The sequence below is a fragment of the Daucus carota genome, chromosome 3 (genome assembly GCF_001625215.2).
Source record: "Daucus carota subsp. sativus chromosome 3, DH1 v3.0, whole genome shotgun sequence".
NCBI lineage: Eukaryota > Viridiplantae > Streptophyta > Magnoliopsida > Apiales > Apiaceae > Daucus > Daucus carota.
Window position 1 is genome coordinate 59,268,481 of NC_030383.2, and position 27,780 is coordinate 59,296,260.

General features: G+C 34.0%; 4 protein-coding genes and 1 long non-coding RNA gene across 5 annotated transcripts; all 5 read left to right on the top strand.

Annotated features, from left to right (window-relative positions):
* Positions 1-551: 551 nt before the first annotated feature.
* LOC108212812 (uncharacterized) lies at positions 552-4,535 on the top strand. The gene is made up of 3 exons (XM_017384524.2): positions 552-2,366; positions 2,448-2,534; positions 2,614-4,535. Exons 1-3 carry the CDS (start codon positions 2,276-2,278, stop codon positions 4,026-4,028), a joined length of 1,593 nt encoding a protein of 530 aa, XP_017240013.1. The 5' UTR covers positions 552-2,275; the 3' UTR covers positions 4,029-4,535.
* A 1,437-nt stretch (positions 4,536-5,972) lies between these two features.
* LOC135151352 (uncharacterized) lies at positions 5,973-7,901 on the top strand. Its single transcript, XR_010290173.1, has 2 exons — positions 5,973-6,109; positions 7,494-7,901. It is a non-coding gene; the product is annotated as an uncharacterized LOC135151352 (long non-coding RNA).
* Positions 7,902-8,677: 776 nt separating this feature from the next.
* LOC108215327 (vesicle-associated membrane protein 714) lies at positions 8,678-14,939 on the top strand. The gene is made up of 4 exons (XM_064089727.1): positions 8,678-9,024; positions 11,086-11,276; positions 13,569-13,732; positions 14,564-14,939. The coding sequence occupies exons 1-4, from the start codon at positions 8,808-8,810 to the stop codon at positions 14,652-14,654; spliced, it is 663 nt and encodes a 220-aa protein (XP_063945797.1). The 5' UTR covers positions 8,678-8,807; the 3' UTR covers positions 14,655-14,939.
* Positions 14,940-15,753: 814 nt separating this feature from the next.
* Positions 15,754-23,319, top strand: LOC108213844 (mitochondrial fission protein ELM1). The gene is made up of 10 exons (XM_017385632.2): positions 15,754-16,131; positions 16,706-16,941; positions 19,090-19,186; positions 20,561-20,710; positions 20,816-20,942; positions 21,453-21,565; positions 21,934-21,997; positions 22,094-22,187; positions 22,281-22,389; positions 22,980-23,319. The coding sequence occupies exons 1-10, from the start codon at positions 15,940-15,942 to the stop codon at positions 23,079-23,081; spliced, it is 1,284 nt and encodes a 427-aa protein (XP_017241121.1). The 5' UTR covers positions 15,754-15,939; the 3' UTR covers positions 23,082-23,319.
* Positions 23,320-25,361: 2,042 nt separating this feature from the next.
* Positions 25,362-26,747, top strand: LOC108213814 (casparian strip membrane protein 3). Its single transcript, XM_017385601.2, has 3 exons — positions 25,362-25,766; positions 25,973-26,096; positions 26,289-26,747. Exons 1-3 carry the CDS (start codon positions 25,441-25,443, stop codon positions 26,502-26,504), a joined length of 666 nt encoding a protein of 221 aa, XP_017241090.1. The 5' UTR covers positions 25,362-25,440; the 3' UTR covers positions 26,505-26,747.
* The last annotated feature ends 1,033 nt before the right edge of the window (positions 26,748-27,780 follow it).

Sequence of the window (27,780 nt, forward strand, 5' to 3'; positions counted from 1 at the left end):
ATTCTTAAAATACTGAGATTGATACTTTGCACCTAAATTTCCTCTTCTATCTTAGACCACTTTAAAAATCACCCATTAATTCTAAAAAATTATTTATCAATTATATTTTAGTTTAATTAAAAAAATTGATTTTGTTTATAAAAAATTTAATAATTTTTAACGGTTCTTAAATTGTTTAACAAATGAGTAGTTCCAATATTTGATATATATATATATATATATATATATATATATATACACACATACATACATATACATATATATTAAATTTAAGTGAATATTTTATATTATTTAGAAACTAAAATATTTTGTCTTGATAGATTTTTTTATATTTATAATTATATAACATAAATATATATTATTCAATCTTGACACTTCATAGTTAAATTAAACACTTAGCAAAAAAGAATTAAAAACTTAGAAAAAAAGAATAAGACAATTAATCAAATTTAAAAACTTAGCAAAAAAAAAAAGACAATTAATCAGAAGAGCGAATTTTTTTTTTTTTTTGTCATGAACATTTGTACGTGATTGCCAAAACATTAAAACTACCAATAAAGTAACCATTTTTTTTTCTTTGGTTGATTAGCTTTTTATTTCTAAAGGAATAGTAAGCAAGAGTCGAAAGAGAATTCAATTGCTGTACTTTAGAAATGTTTCACTGTTGGGGTAGCTTTGATGGTGAAGAATAAATTTTTCAAATGATTAAATAAATAGGGAATTTAGAGAAAATATTCTTTTTTGTCCATATATTTGCAAAACTATGATATGCCTACCATTGTTGCAAACATACGTTGTCTTTACATTACAGCTTTAGTTAAAACATTTGCACATATATTGATATGTTTTGCATCTCATCTCACCATTCTCTCTATCCTCTCTCCTCGCACTCTGTCTCATCGTCAGCATGCCAACACCAAGCTCCCAAACAAATATTAAATTAAATGCAAAAAACTATTGTTCAACTCTCAATTAACATCCATACTGGATCGTAACTCGTCTTGAGTCAACTCGCTACGGGTCAGGTTAGATCTGACGATTCATAGCATTTCGAAATTAGATATCAAGCATGCTTATACCAGGTTACAACAGAAAATTTCGAAGTGCAAGAGAGGGGGATGTGAGAGGAATTGTGTGCGTGCGGTTGTGGGATTGTGGTGACGATAGTGAGTAGCGGTGGGAGGAGGTTATATAAGTATGTGAAAATCAACGAAAATGGTTGTTTTGAATTGATTTTGTGGTTGATTTCGTTATATTTGCAACCAGGTGCAACTTAATATAATATTCAACAGATTTTTCAAAGTTGCATTATGGTTGCATATAAGATTGCTAACAGTTGCAGATGCAACACCGTATTTTTGCAATTTTTGTTGCAAGATAGTATTTTTGCAATTTGTTTAACATCCGAGCTCATAACTAGATGCATACCGGACCCAACAACCCACCACATGTCGGTCCAAAAGTGCTAGCAAATTGATGTACATTAGTTATTTGCTTGTGCTTATAAAGGCCCGTACACTCTTTTAACTAATGGATGTGGGATGTTACAAACACCCCCTCTTATATGCTCGACGTCCTCGTCGAGCCCACAATCAAACTTACGAAATCCGGGCAATACCTTGGCACTTCCGGCCAGGTAGAGCTCTGATAGCATTTATAACATCCGAGCTCATAATTAGATGAATACCAGATCCAACAACCCATCACAGGGTGGCCCAAAAATGCTAGCAAATTGGTATACACAAGTTATTTACTTATGTTTATAAAGACCCAAATACTCTTTTAATTAATCGACGTGGGATGTTACAAATACACTCTTGCTTATCTTAAGGGACTTTATCACAATTTTTTTCTTTATTACGATTCTAATAAATACTCCCTCCTTCCCATTTTAATTGTCCACTTAGCCAAAATCACACATATTAAGAAATCATAAATATAACTCATTTTGTCTACTATCATTGCACGGATTACACAAAAAAAGATAAAACTCATCTGCCATATTAATTACTTACGGAATACTACAATGTTAGACTTGTTCACATATAAGCTTCACAGCCAGCTTTACGTGTAAACCTCAACAGTCATCCAGAAAACATAATTCAAGTGAAACAAATTTCCCTCTAAAACTTTTAGCTTCGATTTAAATTTTGCTCTATAATGAATTTTTTAGTGTTGCAAAATTTTAAATTTCCCTCTCAATTTTGTCTACAAAATAAAGTCCCAAGCTTTGTTCACAAGATCAGATTCAGTGATTTCTTGGTGTTCTTATACAATGAGTTTTATAAATAATTTTGACTTGAACCTTTCACCAAGATCAGATGAGCTACATTCAAATGATTCTCGACAAATTGATCTTAATAAAGGTACTTCTAAAAGCTTTTTATTGTTAAATATCTGTAAGTTTTTTAATCTTTTTTAAAGCAAACATGTTTGTTTTATCACAGACTTGGAAGATGTATCAGATGAAGAAACTTTGCACCTGGGACAAATGGAATTAGCTATTGATTCGAATCAACCCCTACTTGATCATAGTAATTTTATATTATACTCGCATATGTTCTTGTGAAGAGATGGCCTTGTAATTGTCACAATGTTTTTTTGCTTTTACAGGTGAACAAGATGGATTCGAGGAAGGACATGATGGATCACAAGGCGAACAAGATAGTAGATTGCAAAGCCAGCGAGCATCCAGAAAAAATAAGAATCTGTCTAATGAAGATCGAAGACGGATTTATCAGACTTTACTAACTAAAAGTGTCGATGGAAAGCTTCGCAGGGGCACAATAAGAGAGGTTTCAGCAATATTTTCTATATCAAGTCGCACAGTTGCGCGTATATGGAAGCAGGCTACACAATCTTCCAACAATGGTGCAATCAATGTCAGTCACAAAAGAAGCAAAAATTGTGGACGTAAAAGAATTGAAATAGATCCGGAGCAAATCAAAAAAGTCCCTCTATCTCGCAGAACAAGTCTGGAATCTTTGGCGTATGCTATAAATGTGAGCAAATCAACTTTGCATCGGAATTTTAAATCAGGACGGCTTCGTCGACATAGCAATCATGTGAAACCATATTTGAAGGACTCTAACAAGAAAGCAAGAGCTCAGTTTTCTTTGTCTATGATCGACAAAAGTAGCTTACCACATGATCCTCATTTTAAGGACATGAATGACATGATACATATCGATGAAAAATGGTTCTATATTAGCAAAAAGGCTGAGAAGTACTATCTTTTGCCTGAGGAAAGTGATCCCGTACGCACTTGCAAGAGCAAGAATTTTTTGACAAAAGTGATGTTCTTAACTGCAATTGCAAGACCAAGATTTGATTCAGACGGAAAAGAAGTTTTCTCTGGAAAGATTGGAATTTTTCCATTTGTTACGAAGGAACCCGCCAAAAGGAGCAGCGCTAATAGACCCGCTGGAACTCTTGAAACGAAGCCAATCACTTCAGTTGGAAGGGACATTGCAAGAACATTTTTGATTACCAAAGTTCTTCCTGCTATTTTGGAGAAGTGGCCGGCTCGTGATGTGAATAAGCCTATACTTATTCAACAGGACAACGCTAGAACACACATTAATCCAGATGATGAAGAGTTTCGTTTAGCTGTGCAAAGGTGTGGTTTAAACGTTCAGTTAATTTGTCAGCCTCCTAACTCGCCAGACTTGAATGTGTTGGACCTCGGCTTTTTTAGTGCAATTCAGAATCTGCACTATAAAGAGGCTCCCAGGACTGTAGACGAGCTAATCACCTCTGTAGAAAACGCATACAATGCGTTCTCAACCGTTAAGTCGAATCGTATATTCTTAACTTTGCAACAGTGCATGATCGAAATAATGAAAGCCAGAGGTTCTAATGGTTACAAAATCCCCCACATGAAGAAAGGTTCTTTAGAAAGAAATGGCAAACTACCTTCAACTTCAGTGCGATGCAAAACTTGTAGAAGAGACGATGAACTGGCTGAATTGTTCTTAATATCTCTGGCCAGAACTGTTATATCTTATCAGTCATGTTGCATTTGTTAGTTCATATCCTAAATGTAAATAAAATTTATGCTCCAGAGTTATTGTATTACTGTGACTGGCTGGCTTTAGTAGTAAAGAGATTGAAGAAGGGTGGGGAGCAGCAGCAATTTAAGGATTAGTATGTTACCAACTTTATAAGAAGCAAGGAAACTTCACATTCTTGACAAATATAGGACCAACTTCACATGCAGTATTTTAGTGATCTGGTATGTTAAAATATGCAATGTTCACAGCTGGTGTGTTGAGTCCAGGGATCTATATTCAACTGGTGCATTAGTAATTTTAATTTTTCTGTGCTTCTTTTATTTTTTTTTTCTTTTTTACCTTTGTCGAGAGAATTGTCTTTGTCGAGATGTGTACTTGGTTTTTCTGTATGCTTTGTTTTTAATTCAAGCAAAGCCTTGGCGCAAATTTTGGCTCGATAATGTCTATAATTAACCTAGTTACTCAGTTTGCACCATAAAGCAAATCAGACTACTTGTAAAATACATCATGCATGCTTCTGGTATTCACTCAGGAGAATAGTAAACATAGTATCAACACTTCAAAACTTATATGCATTCAACCGTAAAAAAGAACAAAAGATGCGTGCATGACAAAGCTGAATTAAAAAATCTCTTACTATCATTAAAACAAGATCATAGTTGCATTTTCAGATAAGTTACATAGGCAAAAAAAGAAGCTAAAACAAGCGACAACTCTTACTTCATTCACGACCTCTTAATATGATCGGAAAATAAATTGCAGTAAAAATAAAAATAATTTCTAGCAATGATTCACTCAAAGGCATCATTTCTGGCGGAGGTAATTCATTCCGATCTTGCTCCATTTCGACACCTTGTTCCTCCGGGTTGCCAGCTTCTTCAGGATGAGAAGGCATGTCTTTTTCTTCCTCTGGTATTTCATTTAGATCAAAATTACTCATATTGTTGTGACGTTAAATTTACTTGAATGAACGTGATTGCAGGATATGTGTATATATATATATATACAAAAATGAGCCTCCTGGTCTTGTTCTATAAAACAACTCCTCGGTTTCTTTGCATAAAAATTTATTAAGGTTGTAGGAAATTTATGGGGATTGTGCATATGGGGAGTAATAGTCAATTCTTGAAACTACAAGATTTGCTTTGAATGAAGAACTGGACTAATATTATGGGAAATTTTTTTTTTGCTAAGTGGACAATTAAAATGAGAAGGAGGGAGTAATAAATAAGGTTCGAATTTTTAGATTTATGGGCGGGATTTTTGAATTTCATCCGAATTTAATTGATGTGAAAATGTATTTAATCTTTATATTTATATAAAGAAGGATCCCAAAGAGGATGACGTGTAGCCTCTCAAATCTCCTCTTTTACATTTCCTCAATTCCTAGACTCCCATGTCTATTTTCTCTCAAATGATAGGATTTCAGTGTTAGTTAATTCTGCAATTTTGAAATTCCAGGCAGAAATCGAAAAGTCTCCTGTTAATTATTACTCTAACTTTACTACTTCAGTTACATATTTGTAAAGGCTGAAACTCTGAGTATTTAGCTTCAGCTCCACACCTCAAAGCTAACATATTTCGCTTCCGGTGTTGCTCCTACGATGATTACGTTAATCAAGTAATTTCAACGGCGTTCCCTGACTTCCACTCCTCCAATTTTGTCGATGCCAATTCATTCAAGGTTAGATTCTGATTTTCCCCCTCATTTTTGGGTCGATTATGTTTATTATGTTTAGGATTTTGATGTAGTTTCAACGGCGTTCACTGACTTCCACTCCTCCGACTCTGATTCCCCCCTCATTATTTGGGTCGATTATGTTTATTATTTTTAGGATTTTGATATTTTTTGCGTTGAAAAAGGATGAAGAAATAAGGGCTTAGTTTCTGGGATGTGGCTGTTAAAGTGGTGCAAATGGCATGTTCTCTTTGCAAAACAGTACAAAGGGCTTAGTTCCGAAAGTGGTGCAAATGGCATGTTCTCTTTGCAAAACAGTACAAAGGGCTTAGTTCCGGGGAGTTTTGATCAGGTTAATAAGTCCAAGAATGATGATTCTCATATTACTGTGGCGGGTATTTTTATTTACTTCGAATGGGTATGCTCATATTCTTGTAATTTTTTCTCCTCTTAAATAGTGTTTGTTTGTTCATTTCTGATTTTTTTTATGAGTTGGGTCAATTTTATTGTTTATGGTGATTCTTTCTATTTTATACTTGTATGAGCTTAGGCCAGTAAATTAAATAATAATGTGGGCTACAGGACCTTATATGTCAAGTTTGTTGACAAAGTCTTGAGCTGCATTGTGGCTATTGTTGTTTGGTTTTGGTAGGTGATCAGATGTGATTTAAGTGGCAAGTCGGAGAAACCAGTGTATAACTAGACCTAAAGAAAAAGAATTTGTGCAGGAACGGCCATTTACTACTAAGTATATTTTCTATTTATCTTATATTCTTGCTTCTTCTGCCAACCATACAAGCTGTTAATATTCAAAAGGATCAAACTCATGGTCTTCGACAGAATGGGATCTTTAATCCTTAGATTATGGGTATCCCTTGTAAATCATAGTAGGCCTTGCTTGGTTTTGTTTATAAGCTTAATCTTTGTCTCTTTTTGGGGTAGATTATGAATTGGTAATACACAATGACTTCAATTTTCAATTGAGTGAATTCTGTTCAATTGATTGCATAATTTGTTATTTTTTACTTAAAGTAATGCCTACTTTAGTGGCCGTAACTTCACTTAATTTACAACCTTGTACATTTTTGGATAAACACTTGCCATTATCATAGAAATGAATTTAATATTCGAGAAAAGGATATAGCAAATTAAATATAGAGATGATGGTTCTACTTTTTGCTTTGGCAAACCTAGTGCGAAAAAAATTGTGAGGTTTACCAAATCATTAGCTACTACTGATACTGGAGCTGGATATCAGTGTATATATAAACATCAAGAGCAAACTTGATCGGCTTAACTTGATGTTAATTTTCTAATGTAAGTGAGTTTCTCGGTAGTTTTCATCCTAACGAGGCAAGCCTTCGTCATGGATGTCTTTGTCTTGGGGGCAGGTTAAAGATCTTTAGCTCTAGTATGTCAACTTATGTATGCGATTGGTTAATACTTAATATAATACTCCTAGGTTTGAAGCAAACGTTGAATCCCATTAGACAATATATATTATACCATGCTGATGCCAGAGCCATGTGAACTAGGTACAAGCATTAGAATGTTGAGCTTGCCATCTTATCTGATACTGATAATTCCTGAGTTCAGAATCGGCCCTATGAAAGATAAGGGACCTTTGTCAGTTTATATTTTATAAGGAACTCTTTTGCAATAGTTACAACTAACTAGCTGTATTAAACTTGCAGCACCATTAGACACTCCAAGCTTTTATGTACTTGTGTGAGTTTTAGGATACTGCTTTTTGTCTTTCAATCAGTCTGACTAAATTTGTTATCATGTGCCTCGCATTGCAGTCAGATTCGGAGACTCAGTTGCTGACAATTAAATTAAGTTCGGATGGAATGTCGTGATGAGGTCAGTGTCCAGCACACTGGTTGGAGTTAGCCTAGAATTTGAAATAGCTACAAATTGTGTTTCTACATGGGCAATGAGAACAATATTGTGGAGTTTGGACCTTTCTCGGCGAACATCAAGTGCTATCGTGTCGGAAACAATATTGTATCAGCTTTCCCTGTTGCTAAAAACTGAACTATATGTCAAATGCTCTGATGCTTCCATTTCTTCATCATTGATGGGATTATTTTGGCCGAGAAACATTAGATTTCCTTTCAAGTACTCAACTCGCAAGAACTTATGTAGTATTTTTGTTTTGCTAATTATATGACCTCTGTTTATTTGATTACAAGTTAGTTATTTTTGTTTTAAGCCTACCAAAGGTATTCGCTTGAAAAAATTCATGAATCTGATATAATTGTAATACTTTTCCTCCTTTATGAGGTAGAAAAAATCTGTACACTTCGATAACCATTCAAAAGAGAGCTGATGGGGTTGAAGTTCCATCAAGTGTTTGAAGAGCTTTACTTGGAGCATGTAGAATACACAATAATCTAGAGGTGGGTAAAATTGCAGGGAAGAATGTTCTCAAGTTAGAATCTTTAAACTCAGGTGTATATATGATTCTGGCAGAAATGTACACGGCTAGTGTAAAGAGATTCCAAGCTGAAAAGATATGGTATGAACGACAGAAAAGGGAGTGAAAGAAGCAACCTGGATGTAGTTAAATAGAAGTCAATACTGGACTCTCTTTATAGTTTATATTACCAGAGGTTATAGCAAGAAAATATTATTATTTATTGCTTTATGTATTTCGTTGCTATAGTATTAGTTTTGTAGAAATGTTTACTCGACAGACTTCTGTCAGGAACAAGAAAAAAATCTAGATTGTTAGAAAAAATCTCCTTGCCTTAAAACGTTTCCTACCCTTTTTCATTTCGTGTCGAAACAAATACACTTTCTTGTCATACTGTTGGGTTGATGCAACTTCTTCTGTTCAGTTTGATGTTTTTTTTTTTAATACATTAAAGATATTTTATCAAAAATATTAATAGGAATACATTCTTCTCTCGCGCGGAGCGCGTTTTTCTCCCTAGTTATAAAAAATAATATAAAAAGTATTTAAAATTAATAACCTGTGACAAAATGACACACAACTTTCTTTCTTAATCATCACCAAACCCTCCCTTTCTTTCTCTCTCTACAAAACCTTACTGTAACACGAAGATCAAACATTCTAGAGAGAGTAAAGTCAAGCACAAATTCGTATTTCTATGGCGATTCTGTATGCGGTGGTGGCGAGAGGCACGACGGTGCTGTCGGAATTCAGCGCCGTCAGCGGAAACACCGGCTCCGTGGCTCGTCGGATTCTGGAGAAGTTACCGTCGGAGAGCGAGTCGCGGATGTGTTTCTCGCAGGATCGGTATATTTTTCATATTCTCCGATCGGATGGTCTCACTTTTCTCTGTATGGCTAATGACACTTTTGGAAGTCAGTAATCTCTCTCTCTCTCTCTCTCTCTCTCTCTCTCTCTCCCCCTCCCTCTCCCCCTGTGTCTCCCTCTCCTCTCTCTATCTCACATCTATCTGTCTATCTACTTGGATATATGCATAATTATACTAGTATATTGTTTTGATTGACGTGATTGTGTAATTGAGCTTGATCAGGGCAGATTTATTTGTGAAAAACCTTAAATTACTATGGACTATGCACGTTGACATGATTGGAAGTTAGTAATTATCTCTTGCTGATAAATTTTGTAATTACTATGTTGTGGTGACCGAGTGATATTTAAGATTGAGCTTGACTATGGTGAATTCTGTGTATGAACTTTGTATTTGTATAAGTGATATTGGAGGTTATGTTTGAATTAGTATTGAAGAATGGTTTTGTTGATTGCTATATAGGGCTGTAAATTGATACGGACTATCCGGTGTCTCAGCTCATATCTGGCTCGAAAATATGATTCATGTCTCATATCTGTTTTGAAAACGATCCAAATCTGGCGGAAAAATTAAGCCCGTATAATATATGATCCCGAATACGAGCACACCTATACCCGCTCAGATTCGGTCTCATATAATTTTTCATAATATGATCCTACCCGAATAACCGAATATGATCCACGGTTTATATTCGATTCAAACTCATATACACATTATATTTTAACACCATCATATTTGTAAGTAAATAGGCATCAGTTTATAAAATTTTAATATCTTATTTAAGTTTATATTTTCATAAAATATGATTTATTTAATGTGATCATGCTTATTATCTTCATATATATTTTATAAATGATATATACCAACATATAACTATAAGTTTTAATTTAAAATTGTTATTCTTTATAATATTATGTTTACTTAGACTAAATGATAATTATTTGAACAACTGAAATAATATTTATATTTAGTGTTAGTGGATCATATCCGGCTCATATCCGATGGATCATAAACTACTCGGTTAAAAAATTGAAAATACGATACTGGATCATATCCGGTTCAGATCCGAATCTCAAATACTCGGGATCGGTTTATATCCGAATAAAACGATCTCGGACCCAAATCAGCAGAGGGGTACCCGGGATCACCCGGATCATTTTACAGCCCTGTTGCTATATGCTCTGCGGGAAGCCAGGAACTGAAAATTGATGGTCAAACTTCAAAGGTTATGCTTTTGTGTGTTATATGCTTGCTGATGTGTGGAATCTGTCCATCTTTTGTGCTTTGAATTTGGGAGCTTAAATTATGACGAGGTATAGCTGGTATATTATGTTTATTAGCTCATTGATAAAACTTGGTTGAATGTTTGTAACTTTTCACAAGAAAAAAATTGTTTGTACATTATATCATGCGGGAGAGACGACGATAGTCCATTATCACGACTCAGAAATTTTTTAAAGATGAATTGGGTCAAAATTCTCTAAGAATAAAAGAAAATACGATCATCTATTTAACAGTCCCGGAGGCTTGACCCTCTCAAGGTTTATGGAAACTTATTTTTATGGAAGATAATTAAATGTTTTATACTATGCGAAGACTTGGTGTGTCTGGAGGTTCTGTCCAGTTACTTCATTTTTAACTTAAATCATTAGTCACCCACATCATTGCATTTGTAATAGGAATAATATCCAGTCAGTTCTTAATTTAGGGAAGTTGATTCCATGCTGTCGATTTTTTCTTAATGTGGGTGTATCACTCTTCCCTGGAAAGATGCAGAAAAGGAGTTATTAAGTCAGGTCTTGGTCTCCGTTAAGAGATTATAACTGAGAAGAGAAAGAATAGAATTTATAAATTTGTTTGAGCCATCTGATGCATCTGTACATTGTCTGATTATTAAGTGTGCTGTGGATGATTCCGCAATTTAATACAAGGGGAACAAAATTTTGGAAGAGAAATGTCACCTTACAGGAATAACTTAGTAACTAAGCTAAGAAAGTATTAGATTGTTAATACAAAGTAACCACATGGCTGGGTTTGTAAGTGTACTTGTATATTCTTCTGTTGGTATTCAGTTATTGGCAAAGTATTAATTTGCAATGTGGCTCAGGGAGGATTCCTTTTTCGTACTTGGAAGATGTTCATATGAGGTTTATGAAGAACTACGGCAGAGTGGCATTACATGCACCTGCATATGCTATGAATGATGAATTTTCACGAGTCTTGCATCAACAAATGGAATTTTTCTCCAGTAATCCTAGTGCTGATACCATTAACCGTGTTAGAGGTGAAGTTGGCGAGGCAAGTGCTTTCTGCTGTTTGGAAATTGATTATTTTGTTTTCCAATTAATATTTTTCGTGGTTTATAATCATGTTTGTGGATTGATTCCTTTAGCCAGATTTAGTTACTTTTTCCCTATGGCCATTGGTTTTCCTTGATTTCTTGCTTCGAAAAAAATTGTTTTGGGGACGGGGCCAGGGGGTGAGATACATGGTCAGTATATTGTAGGCCGGAATCACAATATAGATGATAGTCACATCTGTGTGAAACTAGATACTTTTCTATGATTTAACATTCCTTGAGGTTTGTAGAATTTGCGAGATTTTGATAGCTATACATATTTTAAGTTATTGAAGTATGTCTTAAGTCTTTGTTTGACATTTGTACGTAATAATACAAAACATATATTCATCTTTAGATGTTTGGTGGCACAAGGTGAATGATAGGAATAAGATTGCATATATACTTGATAGTTGATAGAGAGGAGGGGATAGTATAACCTCAGCTAGCACTAGTCTTGAATTTTTACGTGGCCAACATAATCTTTTAACTCTATTCATCACTAGCACAGGTAAATTTATTTTACATACCACTTTGGATTTTTTTTTTTGTGTGTCTGAACCCATTTAATTCTTAAAAGTATATATTTTTGTTGTTTTGAAGATAAATTTATTATTTGTACATGCAATATTTCTATTATTGTAATGGAATGATGAAAAAAGATTAAACAGAATCCAAGAGGGTTATAATAGTTCCAAAATTGTATTTAGACGATAGTTACATAACACGGGGTTCGATGCGAATCAGGGAACGAAATCGGGTACGCGGAACATTAGTTTTAGTGAATTCGGTACAATGGAATGTATGGGTATGATTGGTCCTTTTAAAAAATATATATATATAAATTCCATATAATATACAATTTTAGTCGATAATTTATACATTTATAATTTATACATTATTGGGCTTGTGATATTGAAACATCCAAAGACAATCATATAAAAAACATTAGTATTGGGATTTGGGCCTCCATGTATAAGGCCCAGATGCAATGGAATAACCTCACTTTTATTATGCAACGGTTAATACATGTAGATACATACATATATCTACAACGGCGGCTCTTCTACTACTACATCTTCAAGAGTGTTCTTGCGGGTCGTCACTTCCGGCAATCTGTGCGACCCCGAACGTTTCCTTGTAACTATGATTTATACTATCTAATATCTTATACTTAAATTATATATGTTTCTTGTTTGGGTAAATAAAATTTATAATAGTATATAGAATGTGTTTATTAGTGAATCTATTGGATTGAATTAAAGGATTATGTGAACTGTTCCTTCATGTCATGATCTGCTCCCACACTTGCTTTTTTTGGTATAGCCGTAAGCTCAAACTCTTGAGCAAGCTTCGGCTAACGGCCTGGTTCCGTAGTAGTCAGTCGCATCCTCATCCTCTGATTACCTTAAAAAATTCGTAGCAGTTGGCACTTAGCCGTCCACCAAATTATCGTAAGGCTTCATCCCTATCTGCATTTTATATGCCATTAAGTAACAAAGCTTTGCTCTAATGCCAGTAAGACGAAATGGAATTCAATGCGGGCGAGTATTTTACTTTAGCAAATTAATGGGACTGATAGTTAACATATCAGTTTCTTTTAATTCTATAGGAGTCCTAGCTTTGCGGCTTCATCTCATAGTGTTATGTGCACATAAAATTATGTGTCGTCAAGAGGTGTTAACATAAATGAAAGTTGCTTATATTATAAAAAAAAAATGGAAAAATCACTCTCTTTACAAAATTACATTTGTGATGCTCGTCAAGTTAAACTTTACTTGGTAATTTTTTGTTTACATGTCAGCACTATCTCGTGACCTTGTATACACATGGATTGAACTTTCAAGTAATGATAATTGGAAAGCTGTGAAATTCATATTGACCTTGAGTATGTTACCCAAGGGCTAAAATTTAAGTTAAGAACGCTTATTTTTACGCACATATGCCTTCGGAAAAAGTCAAAACTTAGTCACTTTGTAACTCTGTTGACTCTTTCTTTGTAATCTCAAGTCTCAACAGTTCCTTATTAATATCTTTGTAATTGAACAAAGTTTGTTGGTTTGGTTCCTTTGCCACAAGTTTACTGGCCACATGTCCTTATTTTACTTTCTTAAATATTTTCTCCAGACTTTATAAATGATTTTTTTGTTTTAGGCATTTCATATTTTGTCCTGACAAAATATATTGAGAAGGAAGGAGTGCATCACATATTATGAATCTTTCCCTATAATCTTGAGGTGTATGTTTTACAGATACGCACAATAATGGTGGATAACATTGAAAAGATACTTGAAAGAGGTGATCGGATAGAGCTTCTTGTCGACAAAACCGCTACCATGCAAGACGGTGCATTTCACTTCAAAAAACAATCTAAACGCCTTCGAAGAGCTCTCTGGATGAAAAATGCGAAGCTGTTGTAAGTATTGAATGAATGACATGATCTATCTTCTGCATATGTTGGGTTGTGCTTTGATTGCACTAAACTTAAACTTAATTTTGAACTAGTGGAGTAATTTTAGGTTTACATCCAAGTCCCTATACAAACTAGTGTAGAGAATCGCTTATTAATTCACTGAATAATGCACTTGCGATACCTCAGAGTACAACTTGGCCCCTTTAACTGTTGACATGCACTTGCTACATTGGCAACTAGCTTGTAATCAACCCTGTGCCAGAACTCGGCAAAACTTTATATTAAAAAATAATGAATAATCATTTCACTTGCAACTCAAATATTAACTCCTTTAAGATTGACTAAATGTTTCGTAACAGTAAGGCATTATATTTGTTTTATCAAATTAGGTACGGACTTTTGTCCAGGATTGTGGAGCAAGAAAGTTTACTTTTTTGGAAATGTGGATCTGTAAAGCTTAATATAAGTCCAAGAACTTCTGACGTTTTCTTAATTTGAACATTCATTGCTGGATATAATTTTTTTCCTCATACAAGCTATCTATTAGAGCTTGTTATAGTTAGCTTTTCACCGACTTGAACTTTTTTTGACTTTGTCCATGGCTATTTTCAACACTATCCTGTGTGTGCTAGAAACCAGAAATATTCTGTCATTTTCAATGCCAAAGTATTAATGTCTCCTGGTTCTGGTGTTGTATTATGTTTTCCAAATGAAGAAAGGAACTTCCATTATCCTGTGTGCATATGTTTGTACAATTGCCGTTCCTCATTAAATTGTGTAAGTTTGTTTAGAAACTCTTGTTTTACTCAGGAAGCTTTATGTTATTTGTTGCAGGGCCTTGATGACATGTTTGATAGTTCTGTTGTTGTACATAATAATTGCGGCCGCTTGTGGAGGCATCACCCTTCCTTCTTGCAGATCATAAAATTTCATCCAGAATAACGAGATAGATATAATTCCTCTCTTATCCTCCTTGTGTGTGTTGGAAGATGCTGAACTCCCAAACAGTTCAGATATCAGGAAATATATTAAATTTGGTTTAGCAGGTTCCAGAAGTAAACCATTTTGTTAGTCTTGGTTCAGTATTGTTGTGCGATGATTGGCTATGCTATTCCTTTTCTTCTCATGTCCATGTTCTGTAAATGCTAGAAATTCTTACACACCCCTGTATAAATATAATGCTTGTGATAAAATTTGTTGGTTTTTCTGACTTCCCATTTATTTTTTTTGAAAAATCTCTTCAAAGCAATCTTAATACAGTTCATCTCTGAGGAGCCCATTCAGTAGACTTAGTTCCTTTGATAATTGTGATGGGGGAACTTAAATAGAATCTATGCTACATTAGTATATTGTCTCAATAATTTTTACCTCCTTGTTAATCTGTCGTTTGTAGTCTTTAACTAAAGAGCAGCCCGTATATGAAAGTTTTCGTCTTCATATATTTTTCCTATTAATTAAGCTTAAGAAAATATTTTTTTAATGAATCCTCTTTCCATACAATATAATCAAAATATTGTTTCAAATTTCAAAGTACGTATATTTGTATTCACAATGTAAACCACCGTGCAAAATGTTACAAATAATAGTATGTACATGATATATATATTCTCTTCGTCTCTCTTATTTTATACTCCTTCTGTCCTTCTCATTTTTTTACGTTACTTTTTGACACGCTTTTCAACACTAATTTAAAGTATAGTTCTATAATATATTTTTAATTCTTTTTCTGAATAAATATTTGATATATAAACTTTTATTCGAAAAAAAAAAAATTTTGAAAAAAGATTATGAAACTATACTTTATTGGAGCTTCAAAATGCGTGAAAACAGTGAACGTAAACCACTTAGAGAGACAGATGAGTACATTTTTTTCCATATTACTTGACATGTATTTTAAAACTTTCATAAAATATAAATTTTTATATCTTACAATCTATTTTTAAATTTATATCTTAAATAAAAATTTAAACACGAGTCTTGTCCTCCTGGAATTTATATAATTCACATGGACGAAGGGATTTGTTATTTTATTCTAGTCCAGTTATTTTATTTCAGTCAAATAATTTGAGATTCGACTTCTCCGTTAGTAACATACACGATACAACCTTGGAGTACGTGAAAATTTCAACACGATCATACATAATCAGTTCCAGATTTGGTAGGGTTTTGAGTCTGATCTCAATTTCAATACACACATTTGGAAACTTACCATGCCAGTGAAGGCAATAACGCTACCGGAACCTCCGGGGAGTCCAAGAAAAAGTGAAGCGGACATATTTGAAACTGGTGCATACAGTGTGATCCGCCGAGCAGTTATCATCGGAAACGGTGTCGAGGATTTTGAGAATCAGAGTATCGGTTTGGTCCATGCTTTAGGCATGTCTGAAAAACATGTTCTACATGTAAGTGCACGTCTCTTCTCCAATTCCATTAACGATAATGGTCCCTGTATGCACCAAAATCTCCACCAAATAAATTCTTACACCTGAACAAAAACATAAAGTAGTTGTTTATGTGCGTTCATGGACACACTAAAAAGACCTTTTTAATTATCTAAGGGATCGGCTACATATCTCGATCCTTGAGCCTTATTCAATCGGGTTTAATTACTTGGGCTCAAATTACAATAACTTGGACAATCCATGAGGTTATCACATACCTGTGTTACCCGGACTCGGTGAAAAGTGTCTAACTTGTATACGTGTGTGAGTGTCAGACTCGATAATATTCTGAAAATTTTACATGTTTTTCACCTGAAATATTGACTATTTGAGTGTCCGTACTCATGTCCGAGTGTCGAGACGTGTTAGACGCGAATTTGAAGCAAAATGAAGAGTCGGGGTAACAGAGCTAAAAACAACACGTGTGATCATGATTACAATAACTTGGTTAAGCCACATGAATGAAATTGTAGTTTGAATAGGTAATTAATATTTTGTAAATTTTAGCTAGTCTTACTATTTGCAACTTATGCAGCGAGTTACTAGACCCAGAGGAGGAATTAATGAATGGTTACTTTGGCTTCCAGTTTCTGTTCACAAACAAGTAATTAAGATTATCAGTCAGCTCTCTCTCTATTCCAAGGTTGTATCGAAGCGCAGCGAGGATAAATTTTTGCCCTTAAATACAAAAGATGGCAACAGTGCTGGTTTATCATCGATTTTAGAAGCTGATGTCAAAAATATAGTTACTATGGCTCAAGATTCTTCTGGGTAAGTATATTAAAATTTGCGCTGCAAGTCAAATTTGGTTATGGCTTACATTAGTTAAATAATATGTGTTAGAATATAATATGATCCCGGAAAGCCCTCCTCCTAACATCTTAAGGTTTTGGGAGAATTGGTCACTTAACATGGTGATGAGCGCCTGTGATTCACTCTTGACCCAAAAATGGGCTTTCAAGTGAGGGGGAATATTAGAATATAATATGATCCTGGTAAGCCCTCCTCCTAACACCTTGAGATTTTGGGAGAATTGGTCACTGAACAATATGGTGCACTCAATGGTACAAACACCATTTACACAGGGTAATCTAACAGTTTGATCTACCTATGTTTGAAAAACAATCAGTTCAGAGTTTAATCTTTGGGGTTTTACAGTATGTTGTGAAAATGTTTGAAGCTTAAAGTTGTATGGAGACGGAAAGCCAGTCTTGTGAAGAATTGAAATATTTGCATTATATTTTGTCTTACAATAATATATAACAACTAATGATGTATTCACTTCCTCATAATAGCACTGTTGCTGACTACTTATCTTTTCCATATTCGCGATGAATTCCTCACTTCACCCAAAAAATCATGGCGCCTAAACATCCTCCCTGGCATGTATAGAATCTGCCATTGCCTGGAATCCTAATTAACGTTCCTCCGGGCATGTAAGAACCCACAATAATCTACTTAAATAACCTAGGACATAGTAAAGAAAGGGTCGTTAGAAGACAGAGTCATCACTAATTCCTAAGCTTCGTTCACAGGGTCATAACTGATCATTTAATTGATCTTCTTGGCTCAACTGGTTTTAAAATAATTTTCCCTGATTGCTGTCGACTAGATGAGAGCAATCTTTTGTGTTAGTTTCATTAATATAATAAACTTAGCTTGGGATCCTAAAATTTGACTCTCTGAGATAATTCCCCAAACTTGATACATTGTTCTGGAAATCATTTAAAGTTCTGATAAGATTTTCTTGTAGCAAGTAGAGACTAAGTTGCTCAGGAGCAATAATGGTAGCTCCTACTGACTAAAAAGTTAATGATCATATATGCTTTGGTGTTTTTTAAGCAGTTGTTATGTTAAAATAAATTGAGTTACTAATGACCTATATTGAACAAAAAAAATATAAATGGAACTTAATTGTCGACTATATCATCATAATTCATGAGCATTGTGTGAAATAGCAAAGGTAGACTACAGTATAGCATGCGCATACATGTTTCACAAATTTGGCTTCTATTTAAAGTCTTTCTTGAACATTAGTAAATCAACAGAGCTACCTACTTAACGCACACAGGTATTAGGTTCAATGTTGTAACGATAACAAGAAGATTAAGAAAAAATTGGATTAGATTTCCACATGTTCGTAGGGGAAAGGCTTCATGTGGGGTATTGCTCTGTATTCAGGTCTACTCCACAGATTTTGGCACAGGTTCAATATTGCTACAGAATGACAGGTGTATTGATTTAAGGAGTATTACTTAGGAGGGAAAAAAACTGAAAATGTATTTTTCCAATACTTGCATAATTTTTGTATTATATGATGTACTTGTCTCACTACCAGATGTATTTGCAAAAATAAACAAGGGTAAACTCTATACTTGGGCATTTTATGTCTTTCTCGCCTACAGCTGTTATAAATTTCAGTATATAAGCATCTATACACAGTCCTCTTCAGAGGAGTTGGTTAATTTGTTCATCTTATGATCAAGAAATCAAAAGTAATGCATTAACATCGTCAACAAAGTTTCACCTTCAATTTTGTTAGTTCTCCACCCTCTTATATTGATAGTGAAATAAAGGTATCCTGTTCAGACGATGAAATGCTAGGTAGCCTATTACTTTAATTGTTTTATTAACCAATTTGATGCATGTTTTTTAGGACGATCTTGCTGTCACATGAAATTGCTAATGTAGAAGTTAGTAAATGCCTAACTGTAATTTGTGTTTTGATTAAAGTTATTTATGTACTGAAAAGTGAAATTGTAGTTGATGTACTAGAAATTAAAGCATATACCTCTGCAATATGCAAGTGACTTTGTCTTTGAATATTATTTTTGCCAGTGTCAGCTTTTGAAATACAATGTATTTCATTTATTTTACCAAGTGGTTTCGGATGTGGAATTTACGTTTCTTTTCTTTCAGGGATGGTCCTTTATTAATCGTTGCATGTGGCAGAGATACCATTTCAATTACAAGGTCAATAAAAGAATTAGCCTCTGACAAAGTATTTATTGTTCAGGTGTGTCACTCCGGCCTTAATTTTGTACATCTGATGCATTACTGGAAGTATTTAATATTAAAGTCACGATTAAATGGGTCCAAATGTATCCAGTTCCCCTCTCACATATCTGCCATACGATAGTCACCCAATTGTTACTTTTGAGTCGAACGCTTGAGTCAACATTGATTTAGCTCTAGCCTTTGATTTGGTATTGTAAAACTGCTTATGAGTTTGTCAATTCTATTTGGCTTATTAGTTACTTTGTGTTTGTAGCAAAGCTAATGCTTCACCACACCAAATTAATGGATAGGAGTTTTCTATGGAAAGAATTTTATTATATCCACTGATAAGACTGCAATTTTTCAGTTGGATTAATTTGGACTTAGGAATTATGACATGGTTATAGTCTTAGAGATCTTTAGTTTGATTAGTTACGTCTTATGTTTTACCTTATATGATGTTGGAAATTTACATGCATCTTTCAGGGTAATTTTGATATAAGAAAAATTACATTGAACTTCCAGGAAAAACCTGAATAGAGTCATTATATGCAATATACTTGTGTCATCTAAAATATGATCCTCAACCACTGAATGCTTTTCTTAGAATTCTGAAAAAAGATGACAACATATAATCAGTACGTAATGGTAATGTATCCTTAAGAAAGAAGAAAATTCAAATTCAATTTCTCAGTTTTTTGTAGCTTGTTTCTATATATTCGGTTAAGGAAAGCCCTTGCACTGGTTTATATGTTTTGCATATTTCTGAAAATCTTAGCATAAACTTTTGCTGATATAGGTACTTGTGGGATACACTGCTAATTGTAGTTATCCTTTTCCCTTCTGTTTATTTCTCTACGTAGGGACTATGATTTGGTGAATCTACCTAGTTTCTTGTGAATATATGCAGGGCCGGTCCAATCATGTAAGGGGCCTTATGCAAAATTCAAATGGAGGCCTTTTAAATTATTTAACACTAAAATTTTATATCCAATTTATAGGGGCTTTTCTTATTCTATCATCAAATATATCATTTGCAAAAAAGTTAAAAGTTTTTTGAACTACTTTGTACTGAAAAAATGATGATTTTCATATTTTTTCAAGAGACTATAATATATAACTTATTAACTTGGGGGCCTTCTACAATTTTGGGGCCTCAAACTGTTGCTTAACTGGCTTAATGGTAGGACCGGCACTGAATATTTGCAATTATGTATCAACTGGTAGTAAATTACCATTTCCCTGGTTTATTTCAGGCCAGGCAGCTCCTTGCTGCAAGGGGGGCTGAAGTCACATTTTTACGCTCACTTTTGTTTTGAGAGTTACTAGAAACTGAAAAGTCACGGAGTTTGTATTTTTTTTCTTTTTTCTTTCACACAAACTGTCATTGCAGATTCAACAACCGAGGTCACGTCTGAATAGGTTCGACCTGGTGATTACCCCAGAGCATGACTATTACCCTCTGACTCCTAGTGCAGAGAAGAAGGTTCCTAACTTTATGCAGAAGTGGATTCCTCCACGTGAACCTCCGGATAGGAATGTGGTATATATTCTGACTTTGAATACTCATTTACTTCTTTTAATACCGGCCATGTACATAAATCCATGCCACTTCCGTCTACTGGTACCTGATGTTAGTGACACACAGGTCCTCACGGTAGGAGCTCTTCATCAAGTTGATTCTGCTTCTCTTCGAACTGCAGCTCTTACATGGCACGATGAGTTTGTAGCCTTGCCAAAGCCCATACTGGTGGTTACCCTTGGAGGGCCGACACGTAAGTACTATGTCCTTAATACTTCAGAATTTTGTGTAGTGTATACTTCTTTTTACTCTATTCTGTGAGTGGCTTGATATGAAAAACATTGAGATAAAAGGGTCTCATAAAAAAAAAAAAATTACAAGTATATAAGCTTAAAAATTATTTCAGTGATAACTGATGCCTGTAAAGTACATTACTCTTTTCTGTGCTGAATGTATGGTTTGAAACTTGCCACGGTCCAAAGCAACTGATGTGTTATTTGAACTAATCGGGTATATATATATCAATTAAGAAATTAATATGGTTTCGTAATGTATGGATTGGTGAAATAGCGTCATTTTTGGGCACACAATTAATAATTTTTTAATTGTTTTTTCTTATCTATTACATGTAGGTTTAGTAAGATCTCCAACGAATGATGTAATTTTTTAGTACCTTGCTTGGTCATCCAGCTTGCCTTCACAAAATAAATGAAAGGAGGACAGTATTATCATTTTTTTTTCTTTTTTCTGAATTATGATGTAGGCTTCTGTAGTTATGGGGCAGATCTTGCTAAACAATTGGTAGCGTCTCTCCATAATGTTCTGTCCAGCTGTGGAAGTGTGAAAATATCTTTCTCAAGGAGGACACCTAAAAAGGTAATATATGACTTGCCAATCAGATTACATCGATCTATGCTTTGTTTATGAAAGGGAGCTGTTACTTTCATTTTAATTAGAAATCAAAGTTTTGACTTCATATTAGTTACCTGCCTGCGGCCTGCCATATGTTTACTCTTTTGTGAAATTTCAGATTTGAGATTTCTGAGAAATAAATTGTATATTCTACATTTTAATAACTTCAGCTGAGAATTAATACTGTTTATGCATGCCTATTGATTGTCGGACTTATGCTTAACTTCAGCTGCATGTTACATTGTTACTACTATTTATGCATGCATGTCTATGGCTGTCTAAATGTTCTAAAGCTACACTTATAGTATTATATGTGTTTTTTTGTCAATCAGGTTTCTGACTTTGTACTCAAAGAACTTAAAAGTTCTCCAAAAGTTTTTATATGGGACAGTGAAGGTACATTTTATGATGACAATAAATTTTATATAAATTAGCTCTGACTAGATCTTATAAGCTAATTCATGTAAAATTTATCATCTTATAAATTTTCAGAACCAAGTCTATACATGGGCCACCTAGCATGGGCTGATGCTTTCATCGTCACTGCAGATTCAGTCCGTATGATAAGTGAGACTTGCAGCACAGGGTATGCTTGATGAACTTGGATGTCTGATGACAAATTATATGTACCACTGCATACAACTAAGTAAATACTTTGCTTACCTTTGAATTGTTACAGTAAGCCTGTCTATGTCGTTGGCGGTGAGAATTGTTCTTGGAAGCATGCAGAGTTCCACAAATTGATTAGGGAACGAGGCCTGGTTCGTCCATTGACAGGTCTTGAGGATGTAAGTTGACTTCCTGACTTGTGACCTTACAGAAGTAGAACAGATTGCCTGGATATTAAATTTGTACCTTGCGCTATCTACATGTATTTCATTCCTGACATTTGAAACAACATATAAACTAAAACTACACGAATTCTTGTATACTTGAATGTTTTTACAAGCCTTAAGTTTTCTGTTTGAAGATTGAATGCACTACTTTGGAAACTTTCTTATAAGTTCATTTACTATTATGCTTGGTCTCTTGGTTATTATTATGATTGGTCTTTTGAATTGTATGCTGAATTGCTGATACAAAAATGTTTCTTGTAAACATTGTGAAGAACAATGTTGCTCCCTTCGCTTGTTGTGCAGTTTCTACTCACTGTGTCAGTTACATTGCTACCTTCCTCGACTTTAATCTGTTGATTCTGCTTTTTTCTGGCAGTCTCTTGAATGTATGTTCAAATTTCTGATCCTCGCAAGTCGTAACTCCTGGTTACAGTACCCGATTGTCTGCTTTTTACAGTTCATTCTTTGTTTCATGATTATATATTATAAATTCAAAGGCTTTCAGTGTTTATTGGTAACATTTTTTATCCTTTGATAAATAGATTTCAAAAAGCTGGAGCTATCCGCCACTCAATGATACTGCAGAAGCAGCCAATCGCGTGCGTGAGGCACTTGCAGAGCGAGGGTGGAGATTGCTGACATAGAAAGATTTCTAGTCTCACTGTTGTTGTCTTTTAGTTGAGATATAAACTTCTCCTCGGAGGCTCGGAGTTTTGTTGGGGTTTTAGAAAGTCAGGCTAGTTCAAATTGTGTAGGAGTATTACTGAACATATAGATTCTTTTTCTGTTATTATTTGTTTATAGTTTCTTCTCCTACGAATTTTGAAATCTGTAGAATAAAGGGTTAGATCTCTCGTTACGCATGTATCTGCAGTTTAAGCATTCATATCTAGGATATGATATCAATCAGCCTTTGCCAATCAATATATACATTTGCATAGGCATTTGTTCAAATACAAATCAACCTTATCATACAAACCTAAAAACTAGTTTCAAAATTAAACAAATATCCTCTCAAACTTTTAAAAACTAACAATATCCTTTTTTAGTTTTGCCATCAACTTTCCAAAACTTACACTTTCTACCACCGCCACGTCAGCATTGGGTCCACCTCACCTTGCCACGTCACCCTGCCACGTCAGCACCGGGGCCCCCAAAGCTGACGTGGCACTGCCACGTCAGCACTGGGGTCCACATTGCTGACGTGGCAGATGACGGGCAGTGCGACGTCAGCAGGTGCTGACGTGACACGTCAGCGTGGGCCCCCAGAAAATAAAAAAAAATAAATAAGAGTGCTCATAGCAAAAATGGGAGTGGACATAGTGATTTTTGGGTTTGTATGAGAGCTTGGTTTGTAGCGAAATAGCCTCCTATTTGCATATTTACTCTGTTTTAAAAACAGCGTAAAGGTGCATCTGGTTCTGATTATTGGGTCCGTTCTACGGAAATTAGTATTTTTTTCAGTGTTTCGTTGAGTAGCCCCATTTGGATTGGGATGGAATATGGATAAAGGATTCTCAGCAACTCAGCGCATAGACTTTTATCTGATTCTTATTCTAAACTAAATAACATTAACAATCTGAATTTCCCTTTAAAACATGATTCTTCCCGGCCTCCCACCTCCGAATAAGAAAAATGTGAATTATTTTTCTCAAATTATAGTTGGTAATGTATGATTGATTTCACAAAAATTGTTCCTAAATTATTTTTTAAATCTTAGTTGTTAATGTCTGACTGGTTTCACTAACAACAATAAGAATGATAATGAAATCTGTTTAAATCAGTTGTAGTAGCATTACTCATCTAAGCAAAAAAATTTGCCTTTGTTTTTAGATCAATCAATAACATAATAAGTAGTCATTAGTATTTTAAAATTTCTTGATTTATTACAGAATCTCAATTAATTCTCAAATATTAACTGATTTACTGATTACACTCTAATTTAACTAAGAATTTCCGATTTATCTAAAAATCTTTGATAAATTTCCTATAAATTCTGAATCGATAAGTCAACGGATTAGTTCTGACCTCGTTTCTACAATCATAATCAACAGAAAGTATTGACTTGATTAATTTAGAATCAGGTTAATTATCAAGTTGGTCACTGAAGTGGGCTTAATGTATCAAGTTGGTCACTGAACTCAAAACGGTATCAAGATGGTCACTGAAGTGGTTATAAATATCAAACAAGTATCTTGAAATATGAGTTCAAGCACTAAAAATATTAATTTATAAAGTTTTATACATTATTTTTAAATGTTACCACAACCAACTAAAAAGTTATGACTTCTAGTATTTAAAATAATATATTTATATTTTATCAAGTTTATTTATTATTTATATTTTATTATATAGTTATTTTTTGTTTTAATTAAAAATAAATAATAAATAAACTTGATAAAATCTAAATTTTTTGTCATAAATATTAGAAGTCATAACCTTTTACTTGGTTTTGGTAACATTCAAAAATAATGTGTAAAACTTTATAAATAATATTTTTACTACTTTGAACTCATATTTTAAGGTACTTGTTTGATATTTATGGTCACTGACCATCTTGATATCGTTTTGAGTTCAGTGACCAACAAGCCCACTTCAATGACCTAACTCGATAATTAACCTATTTAGAATCCAAGTCTCCGAGGCTTCTATTTTCTTCTTTTTTTCCACATAATATACTACTAATTTATTTGTACTCGATCATCTTTTTATAAAACAATCTCGAAATAAAACCTCTGCCTCCCACAAGAGTGGAGAGGTTGGAGAAAAACCTTTGTCAAAACTGGTTCAAATGGAGCAAGTTAATTAGCAACAACTCCTCTTCTATTAGTGCTTGCGCTGAACTCACAACATGTAGCACTTAAAAACATTAACAAAACTAATCCATTACCTCTTTCTAATTCTCTATATAAACACAAGCCATTTCATCAGATTAATCACCATTACAAAGCATTAAACCATATTGTTTCCAAACAAACAGTACATTAATTATCTGATAGTCCAATGGATTCTTCACAGAAGAGCGGAGAAATGGCGATTAATATTAATGAAACAAAATCCGCAGAGATAAAACCTTCCAAATCAAAATCCGGCAAAGGGAAAGCTGCTGCTCTCGGTCCTCCTATCATCGTAGCTGCAACAAAAGCCACCAGTGATCCGAAAGGCGGGTGGAAAAGAGGCGTGGGGATCTTCGACTTCGTGTTGAGATTGGCTGCCATTGGTGCAGCTTTAGCTGCAACTGCTACTATGGGAACCACTGATCAGACTCTCCCGTTCTTCACTCAGTTCCTTCAGTTTCAAGCTAGCTATGATGACCTCCCCGCTTTCACGTATGCATCTTTCATATTGATCAATACTCCTTCCGTCCCTCTAATTTCTTTACAGTTTTCTTTATTGCTTGTCATGTATTTTAAGGTTCGTATAAAAAATAGTTTCAGAATTCTCAAAATACGTACAAAATCCAGAGTACAATTTTACCTAAGGTAAAATTAGTTAGAGTTAATCATCAATGAATAAAATTTGTGCATGCATGCAGGTATTTCGTTATTGCAAACGGGGTAGCTAGCGCATACCTAGTTCTCTCACTGCCGTTCTCCATTGTTTGCATCGTTCGTCCACATGTAGTAGGAGCAAGGCTTCTCCTTCTGATCTTAGACACTGTAAGCCTTATATTCTTAGCTAGATTTCAGTTTTCGTATTAATTAATCCCTCAGTCCCCTGAATTGTATATGTTTGAGATATAAAACTATATTTTATAAGAGTCTTGAAACGCATCAAGTAATGTAAAATATGGTATAGAAATGGGTAGAACAGAGGGAGCATATAACAATGATTATTTATATGATTTGCAGGTGATGGTAGCTCTGACCACATCTGGTGCTGCAGCTGCTGCTTCCATAGTTTATTTGGCACACAATGGGAATCCGAACACAAACTGGAACGCGATATGTCAGCAGTTCAATGACTTCTGTCAGAGGGTGAGTGGAGCAGTGGTGGCATCCTTCATCACAGCTCTCATCTTCGTGTTTCTTGTTGTCTTGTCTGCAGTGGCTCTTCGAAGAAACTGATCATTTCTATATTGTGTTAGTAGTGGCTATATACTTTCATTTACTTCAAGAGTTTATTAGAACTACATTTACTGTGTGAATGCTGTTGTTTTGGTGTCATGTAATTGAGATGTATTTCGAGTGGGAATTGTTGCCTTGCTTCATTGATTTTATGTTCACATATAGGTTTGAATATTGCAACTCATATTACATAGTTGTCACATGATAGATGAATTGCACGAAAATACTCCATTTCTCGTTTTATATAGGCCGTTTACATTTTTATACCTAATTTGAAAATATTGATCACATATCTAAAACTAGTTTGTCTAAGACAAAAATTGTTCCAGAATAAAAATATTTAAGATATAGTTTTATTTAAAAAAAATTACCAAAATATTGATTTTTATTTAACTAAGGGTTCCAGAACTCATGGTTACAATTTAATAAATCATATCATAACTACAAATTGTAAATAATATATAAATTTTGTTCATTCCACCCATATTATTCTTATTTAAATATATAGTCAATTCATTTATGTTAGGCTACATTTGACCAATGTCTAGAGACTTGTAGTTAGGGATGAAAACGAATCCGAGTAATTCGTATTCGAACTCAGATTCAACTCGTTAAAAAATGAATATAATTCGCATTCATATAAAAAATGAGCTAATTCAAATCCGATTATATAATTGGAATGAATATCGAGCCAAATCCTACCATTTTGGACTCGGACATATTTATTTAAAATAGTTTGATTAAATTAAGGGTATACTCGAATATACATATTTAATAAAGATACTCGAATCGAATTCGTAAAGCATGTATATTATTATGTATATAGATCATATAAATAATATTTATATTGAAATAATACTCCACAAATGATTTCAATTTAGTTATAGTAAATAATTATATAAGCATTCATAATTTTTAATTGTCTTCCACAAATTCGAATACGAATATACAGACATGAGTAATTTGGTATCCATTCGAGTCGAGCTGAATCATATACGAATACTGATATTCAGACTCAAGTCGAATCTTAACAAACTTATATGATTTTAGTTCGAATCCGGACCGAATCTGATTGAGTAATTATGCATTCGAACCGAATTCTGACTATACTATTATTCGTACTTATTCGACTCGTTTTCATCCTTACTTGTAGTGGGATTTCACTTCATCTATTACCTTATTAAAATTATATTTTTTATTTATAACAATTTGAAATAATAATAATACATAACATTTTTAAAATATTATTTGGTATAAAATTTAGGAGTGGTTTCTA

Bases quoted from the DNA above. Each gene is read 5' to 3' on its own strand.
- LOC108213814 (XM_017385601.2), top strand. From the start codon at position 25,441: ATGGATTCTTCACAGAAGAGCGGAGAAATGGCGATTAATATTAATGAA. The intron at 25,767-25,972 runs GTATGCATCTTT...GCATGCATGCAG, and splicing joins GATGACCTCCCCGCTTTCAC to GTATTTCGTTATTGCAAACG. The intron at 26,097-26,288 runs GTAAGCCTTATA...TATGATTTGCAG, and splicing joins TCCTTCTGATCTTAGACACT to GTGATGGTAGCTCTGACCAC.
- LOC108215327 (XM_064089727.1), top strand. From the start codon at position 8,808: ATGGCGATTCTGTATGCGGTGGTGGCGAGAGGCACGACGGTGCTGTCG. The intron at 11,277-13,568 runs GCAAGTGCTTTC...TATGTTTTACAG, and splicing joins TTAGAGGTGAAGTTGGCGAG to ATACGCACAATAATGGTGGA. The intron at 13,733-14,563 runs GTAAGTATTGAA...TATTTGTTGCAG, and splicing joins ATGAAAAATGCGAAGCTGTT to GGCCTTGATGACATGTTTGA.
- LOC108212812 (XM_017384524.2), top strand. From the start codon at position 2,276: ATGAGTTTTATAAATAATTTTGACTTGAACCTTTCACCAAGATCAGAT. The intron at 2,367-2,447 runs GTACTTCTAAAA...GTTTTATCACAG, and splicing joins ACAAATTGATCTTAATAAAG to ACTTGGAAGATGTATCAGAT. The intron at 2,535-2,613 runs GTAATTTTATAT...TTGCTTTTACAG, and splicing joins TCAACCCCTACTTGATCATA to GTGAACAAGATGGATTCGAG.
- LOC108213844 (XM_017385632.2), top strand. From the start codon at position 15,940: ATGCCAGTGAAGGCAATAACGCTACCGGAACCTCCGGGGAGTCCAAGA. The intron at 16,132-16,705 runs GTAAGTGCACGT...CAACTTATGCAG, and splicing joins CTGAAAAACATGTTCTACAT to CGAGTTACTAGACCCAGAGG. The intron at 20,943-21,452 runs GTAAGTACTATG...ATTATGATGTAG, and splicing joins TACCCTTGGAGGGCCGACAC to GCTTCTGTAGTTATGGGGCA.